The sequence below is a fragment of the Colobus angolensis genome, unplaced genomic scaffold (assembly GCF_000951035.1).
Source record: "Colobus angolensis palliatus isolate OR3802 unplaced genomic scaffold, Cang.pa_1.0 Scaffold234, whole genome shotgun sequence".
Lineage (NCBI taxonomy): Eukaryota > Metazoa > Chordata > Mammalia > Primates > Cercopithecidae > Colobus > Colobus angolensis.
Genome location: NW_012115533.1, coordinates 605,653 through 613,774, shown reverse-complemented (window position 1 = coordinate 613,774; position 8,122 = coordinate 605,653). Strand labels below are relative to the sequence as shown.

The window sequence follows — 8,122 nt, the reverse complement described above, 5'->3', positions numbered from 1 at the left end:
GGCTGACGAAGGAAGATTGCTTGAGCCCAGGAGTTCGAGGCTGCAGTGAGCTATGATCACACCACTGCACTCCAGCCTAGGTGGCAGAGCAAGACCCTGTCTCTAAAATTATATACATACAGGTTTTATATGTAGATAAAACGTTTTGGCCATATACATGTGTGTGTGTGTAATTTGGCTAAGTTCATAGAGCACAAAGCCAATTACCTCATTTACCTAATTACCTAGAGATACCAATTTTCACAAATATAATAGCTAAATATTATTACAATGCTTAGATTTCATTTTGACTCTGCAAACTTTGCTTTAAAACTTGTAGTTTTCATGATAATAAAGTGCCAGGTATTAAATGGTCAAATTTTCCTTTCTTAAAAATCAGGTGAATATTGATCAATGTGCTTTACATTCAACTTGGAGCCAGGGCTTTATTTTCCTAACCAGGACTTTTCGTTGTTTCTAATGCCACACTTTAGATATATTGAATTATCTCATTTAAAAATAAAAAGCAAGTCTTGAATATGTGTTATTACAAATGTGAAATAATTCTGTGGATTCTAAAATAAAATAAATTATACAGGGCTGTGAATCTATTTGAATTTTAGGGCCTATTTTCATATAAACCTGCTTTTTATCAGGCGCATGAATTTCTTTGTATGCTATATACTATTTGGGAAGAAACATATATAACAAATTGAAACCTTTTTTTTTTTTTAGATTATATTTCAGTAGTTTTGGGGAACAGGTGGTTTTTAGTTGCATGGAAACATTTTTTAGTAGTGATTTGTGAGATTCTGTTGCACCCATACCTGAGCAGTGTACACTGTCTTTCATCCCTCATCCCCAGCTTTTTTTAAAACTTTGATATGTGTCTCGTATAGCCTTTCTTTTCTTTTTAGGGGAGTTTAGTGATGGCTCCAATGAAGCTGGTGGTATCTACCAAGTCCTAGAAATACCATATGAAGGAGATGAAATAAGCATGATGCTGGTACTGTCCAGACAGGAAGTTCCTCTTGCTACTCTGGAGCCATTAGTCAAAGCACAGCTGGTTGAAGAATGGGCAAATTCTGTGAAGAAGCAAAAAGTAGAAGTATACTTGCCCAGGTGAGAGGTTCCTGTGTCACCCTTCCCACAGCATGGACAATGGGCTATCAATGAAAATCTGACCTAGAAAAACTATTGGAACTGCTTTCGAATCATAATTCTTGTGCTGCTCTCTTCTTGTTCTTAATTCTTCTCCTTCTCTTCCTTCTCCTTCTCTTTCTCCTTCTCCTTCTTCTTTGATTTTCTTCTTTTTAGTATTCTTTCACAGTCATTTCTTTCGTACTCATGTGGTCTTTCCCATAGACACATGCTCACTTATTGGTTCATTCAGTGCTATTCATCAAGACCTACTTTCAGATATAATTCAGTGTTCTTGGCTTGGTTTTAGAAAATTCATCTATCTATTTTCTCTGAATACCATTTGCATTGACAGTCTTCTGTATTTTATTAATACTTAAGGTTGATTATAACTGGAGAGGAAACAATATCTGATATTGCTAGAAGAACTGCAAGCAAGTCACTGTGCTAGATGCTGAGATGCAACCATGAATTAGCAGGAAGATGCAACTCTGCTCAATATTCTCCCTGTGGCTAAAAGAATAAGATGCACACAATGCCTTTAATGTCCTGAATGCCTTCCCCTTCTCAACCCCATTTCTGGCCACTTGCCACATCAAGCATGTCGTAGCATGTTCTGTCCATGTACTTGTGATTATGCCACATACATCATGCTATTTTCATGTCTCTGAGTCTCCATTTATGTTCTTGCATTGGCCTAAAATGTTCTCCTCATATTTCTTTCCCAAGATAGTGTTGCTTAGCCTTCAGGGTACACCTCTAGAGCCAGTTCTTCCCTGAAGCGTCCCATGAACTACCTGGATCAAGTGACCCTCACTTTTGCTTCACTTATACAGCTTTCTGTTATTACTTGTTACTGTCCCATAGTTACATTATATTTTTGTAGGGATAGTTTTCTTTCTGTAAGTTCTTCTAGGGTAGAGCCAGTTTTCTTTCCTATAAAAAGAACACAATAAGTGTTTGCAAAATGAAATTGAACTGAAAATGTTTATTCTATCCCTGAATACCTTAAAACCTAGTAGGAGAGCTAGACCAGTAATCACATAGAACATGTTTATTAATGTACTATGTAAATTTTAGTCTAGAAAACCAGACATATCAATATAAACAGATTAAATATATATGTAAGTGTGTATGTGAAAGTACAGTTAAAACTCATTCCATATTAAGAAAATTGTTCAAGTATGATTAATTACTATGAGCATTAAGATGATAAATAAGATATTAGTATTAAAGATGAATTATTAATAACTGATTAACCCATTCATATTTATTCTAATGTTAGAAATTATCATTTAATAATTACATTTTATGTAAATATCAATGTTTCTAAAAACTTAGCTGATGGTTTGTTATGTAAGTGAAGGAGATCTATTTGGAACTATAGAATTTTTGCCTGGAAAATTATGTTTTATAATATATTCATAATAAGCAATATTATGTTATGTCATAATTTATGATATACCGTGTCATGTTATATATTCATAATATATAACTATAAATAATATGTAGCCATATATTTTCTATTTTTTATATTTTATTTTATTTTAAGTTCTGGCATATATGTGCAGAATGTACAGGTTTGTTACATAGGTAAACGTGTGCCGTGGTGGTTTGCTGCACCTATCAACTCATCACCTAGGTATTAAGCCCAGTAAGTATGCATTAGCTATTTATCCTGATGCTCTCCCTCCCCACAACCTCCTGACAGGCCCCAGTGTGTGTTGTTACCCTCCCTGTGTCCATGTGTTCTCATTGTTCAGCTCCCACTTATAAGTGAGAACATGCACTGTTTGGTTTTCTGTTCCTGTGTCAGTTTACAGAAGATAATAGCTCCCAGCTCCATCCATGTCCCTGCAAAGGGCATGATCTCATTCCTTTTTATGGCTGCATAGTATTCCATGGTGTATATGTACAACATTTTTTTTTTAATCTGGTCTGTTCTTGATGGGCATTTGGGTTGATTCCATGTCTTTGCTATTGTGAATAGTGCTGCAATGAACATATGTGTGCGTGTATCTTTATAATAGAATGATTTATATTCCTTTGGGCATATACCCAGTAATGGGATTGCTGGGTCAAATGGTATTCCTGCCTCTAGATCTTTGAGGAGTCACCACACTGTCTTCCACAATGGTTGAACTAATTTACATTTCCACCGACAGTGTAAAAATGTTCCTTTTTCTCAACAGCCTTGCTAGCATCTGTTGTTTCTTGACTTTTTAATAATCGCCATTCTGGCTGGCGTGAGATGGTATCTCACTGTGGTTTTGATTTGAATTTCTCTAATGATCAGTGATGTTGAGCTGTTTTTCATGTTTGTTGGCTGCATAAATGTCTTCTTTTGAGACGTATCTGTTCGTGCCATTTGCCTACTTATTAATGCGATTGTTTACTCCTTGTAGATTTGTTTAAGTTCCTTGTAGATTCTGGATATTAGACCTTTGTCAGATGGATAGATTGGAAAGATTTCCTCCCTTTCTGTAGGTTTTCTGTTCACTCTGATGATAGTTTCTTTTGCTGTGCAGAAGCTCTTTAATTCAATTAAATCCCATTTGTTAAGTTTTGCTTTTGTTGCAATTGCTTTTGATGTTTTTGTCATGAAATCTTTGCCTGTGTCTATGTCCTGAATGGTATTGCCTCGGTTTTATTCTAGGGTTTTTATAGTTTTCGGTTTTACATTTAAGTCTTTAATCCATCTTGAGTTAACTTTTGTATAAGGTGTAATGAAGCGGTCCAGTTTCAATTTTCTGCATATGGCTATATATGGCCACATTTTTTCTTGTCTACATACAAAAGTCAAGGTAATCATGACCCACATCTTTTTGGCTAAGATATTTAGCATGCATAACTTTCCATGACAATACATATATGTAGAAATATTCCATTATAAGTCTATTCTTAAGGAGAGGTAATTGATGAATATCTAGCAAGAGTTTTTTTAATGTATGATAATTGACATTTATATACTAAATATGTAAACAATATACCTTAATTCCAAAGAACTGTTTACTTGTGAACATTAATAATTAAATTTAAATTACTATGTAAATCAGGTCTAAACTTATAAAACATTTAGTCCATGTTAACCCTCATCTAGTGACCTTTCAAAATTAATTTTGTATTTTTTCTTGCGTTTTATGAAGAATTCCTTTTGATAAAATGAGAAATTTAGTACAGTGTTAATGCTTCTCTATTAAATCCATGAATTAAGTGCAATGCTTCCAAATGCTCCAATTCTGTGAGGATGCAAAGTTATTTAGGAGTATTTTAACAGAATTATAAATGAATGCTTACTGATATTATACATTCTAATTCAATCACATTCACTAGAAAATGTGGCCTCCAGGTTCTGTCCACTGAGAAATTGAATGTGGCAGCAGAAGAAAAAAATTTTCATTTTCTAAGAGATACTCTTCAATTATGAAATAGTTTGGCTGTCTTGCTCATATTAATGCCTGTACTAAATTAGGCACAGGTAATTATCATGTATCAAGTTTTCCAGGAGTTCCATAAATTATCCCTGTACATGACTACTGCATAGATAGGGAGGCTAAATAGCAAAATAAATAACTCTGGATTCCCCTTTTAACAGAATGGCTGTTTTCAAATACTTACATATATTATAATAATCAGTGTGAAACTCTCCACCTTCTCCATTTTACAGCATTAGGATCCACTAAATGTTTGATAATAGTAATGATTTATGTGACCCATTTTTAGCAAAGGTAAAAATGTTTTTAGTAGCTATACTGTATGTTTACTCAAGTGTCAATTTTAATGGTTTGCATAGTTTTATCCACAAAGAGATATTACTCTGAAAATGCAGCTTGTATTTCTGTAATTTCACTACATTCCTGTCCTATTTGACAGGTACTTTTACTTTCTATTTTGCTAGAATTTATACAAACAGCTTTAAAACACCGCCCTTAAAAACCAAATACAGCATTTTCTCACTTACAAGTGGGAGCTAAACATTGGGTACTCATGGACATAGAGATGGCAATGACAGACACTGAGGATGACTAGAGGAGGGAGGAAGGAAAGGGGGCAAGGGTCAAAAACTATTAGGTGCTATGCACACTATCTGGGTGACAGGATCATTTGTATCCTAAACCTCAGCAATATGCAATATACCCATGTAACAAACCTACACATGTATCCCTTGAATCTAAAATAAAAGGTTTTTTTAGCTTTTTATTTTTTTCATATTAAAATGCCTTTATATATATTTTTGAACTTTTGTTTTTTTTATTATACTTCAAGTTCTGGGATACATGTGCAGAATGTGCAGGTTTGTTACATAGGTATACACGTGCCATGGTGGTTTGCTTCACCCATCAACCCATCATCTACATTAGGTATTTCTCCTGATGCTATCCCTCCACAAGCCCCCATCCCCCAACAGGCCCTGGTGTGTGATGTTTCCTTCCCTGTGTCCATGAGTTCTTATTGTTCAACTCCCACTTGTGAGTGACAACATGCGGTGTTTAGTTTTCTGTTCCTGTGTTAGTTTGCTGAAGATAATGGTTTCCAGCTTCATCCATGTCCCTGCAAAGGACATGAACTCATCCTTTTTTATGGCTGCATAGTATTCCATGGTGTATATGCCACATTTTCTTTATCCAGTCTATCACTGATCACTGATAGACATTTGGGTTTTTTCTAAGTCTTTGCTATTGTGAATAGAGCTGCAATAAACGTATGTGTGCTTGTGTCTTTATAGTAGAATGATTTATATTCCTTTGGGTATATACCCAGTAATGGGATTGTTGGGTCAAATGGTATTTCTGGTTCTAGATCCTTGAGGAATTGCCACACTGTCTTCCACGATAGTTGAACTAATTCACACTCCCACCAACAGTGTAAAAGCATTCCTATTTCTCCACATCCTCTCCAGCATCTGTTGTTTCCTGACTTTTTAATGATCTCCATTCTAACTGGCATGAGATGGTGGTATCTCATTGTGCTTTTGATTTGCATTTCTCTAATGACCACTGATGATGAGCTTTTTTTTTCATATGTTTTGTCGGCCGCATAAATGTCTTCTTTTGAGAAGTGTCTGTTCATATCCTTTGCCCACTTTTTGATGGGGTTGTTTTTTTATTGTAAATTTGTTTAAGTTTCCTGTAGATTATTATTAAAATAATACAAATATATAAAATGTTGTCTTTAAGATGTAAAGGAAGGGTATTTGCAGGGGAGGGTCATGTAGAAGAAGAAATTGCTTTTGTACTTTAGCAATTTTTCCCCCTTAACAGTAAGTTCTACAGAAGTTAGATGCTGAATTGAAATTGTATTTTTATCCAAAATGTAAGAATCTATTCAAGAAAAGGTAAAATTGCTATACCCATTACCAAATACAATTAAATACTACAAGATTTATATACATAGTTGCACATCTCTAAGATTAAAATAAGATTGCCAGATGCTTCCATTTATCCATGGTAGCAAAAATAGTTTGTTTCATATATCAAATATTTATGTAAAACACCCAAAAAGCACCTAAGTATAAAACCTGCTACAGAGTAAGCATTATGTAATTATTACCTATTATTAATATTATTGTTATTTGTTCAGTGTACATGTTAAGTCCTGGTATTTACACTGTGTTAATCTTATAGGCAGCTTTGTAGCTTTATATAGGCCTTTCTCTAAATTGAATTTTTTAAACTTGATTCTTTTGAATTTTATCCTATTCAGTGTATATGCTTCCTTTTCAGTTTTTACTGATATAGCTTAAATATAAAAAGGTTTTTCTAAAGTCAGCATCAAATACTTTAATACTTGGAAGCAGATGTACCTTGCTGTATGTAGTATCGGTCTACTCTAGCTTTGTAGGCTCAGATTTGTCATTTGTGATCAGAGTGTTGGACATCAAAGGATGTGAAGTGGTTCTCTGTTTTGTAATCAGAAACTATCCTGATATCTTGAAATAATTGCCATTAATAAAGCATTTTAGTTTCATGTTTGTAAAGAAAACTACGTAAGTCGTCTGTTTTTTTGTTGTTGTTTTGTTTTGTTTTGTTTTTCTTTTAGACAGAATCTCATTCTGTCACCCAGGCTGGAATGCAATGGCACGATCTTGGCCCACTGCAACCTCCACCTCCCAGGTTCAAAAGCCATTCTCCTGCCTCAGCCTCCCAAGTAGCTGGGATTACAGGCACGTGCCACCATGCCCAGCTAATTTTTGTGTTTTTAGTAGAGATGGGTTTTCGCCATATTGGCCAGGCTGGTCTCAAACTCCTGACCTCAGGTGATCCACCTGCCTCGGCCTCCCAAAGTGCTGGGATTATAGGCATGGCCTACCACATCCGGCCCTGACTTTGCTTTTTAACATGAGTGTTTTCATTAGATTTTTCTATAATGGGTATGATTGGGTTTTTATTCCTTATGTGTGTTGTAGTCTCCTACCTAGGATGTATTTGTTATTTTCTAACACTTGTTCTGCAGGCCTTCAAACCTCTACCCTCCATATGCCTCTTCAACTTATTCAGGTAGAAAGTTGCAAATGCATAAATTACATTGTATGCCTTTATTAAAACAGGCTTGCCCTTTGGCTTTATAAAAGCAGTGTCATGGCTTTTGATTTTTATATTTCATGAAATGTAAAATATATTTGTAATGTTGTTTTATTTTTAAAAGTTGTTGTTGGAATTATAGTGATTAGTGATGCGGGGACTTTAATGTCAGAAAGACCTCCGTTCATATCCTCATTCTACCACCTATTATCTGTGTGGTTAGAGAAAGTTGCTTGTTGGTTTAGCTCTTTTAAGCTTCAGTTTAGCCTTCTGCAACCAGGAGATAATGACATTTACCTCATAGGGTTGTTTGAGAGCATCATAGAAATTATTAAATAATATATTATTCATAAGAGGATTTGCATAGTACCTGAAACATAGTAAGCACTCAATATATGGAGATGATAATGATTATTTATATTAATATTCGTTTATATTAAGAGTAAAGAAATAATAAATAATCACTATTTTTCTTTTTTTTT

General features: G+C 34.6%; 1 protein-coding gene across 2 annotated transcripts in view; it reads left to right on the top strand.

The window, feature by feature from the left end:
* SERPINI1 (serpin peptidase inhibitor, clade I (neuroserpin), member 1) overlaps window positions 1–8,122 on the top strand; it is a 109,775-nt gene that overhangs the window by 74,139 nt on the left and 27,514 nt on the right. For both annotated transcript variants that reach the window (XM_011944617.1, XM_011944618.1), the window contains exon 5: window positions 897–1,101. In XM_011944617.1, coding sequence (XP_011800007.1) covers window positions 897–1,101 — 205 coding nt within the window. The remainder of the gene's footprint in view (window positions 1–896; window positions 1,102–8,122) is intronic.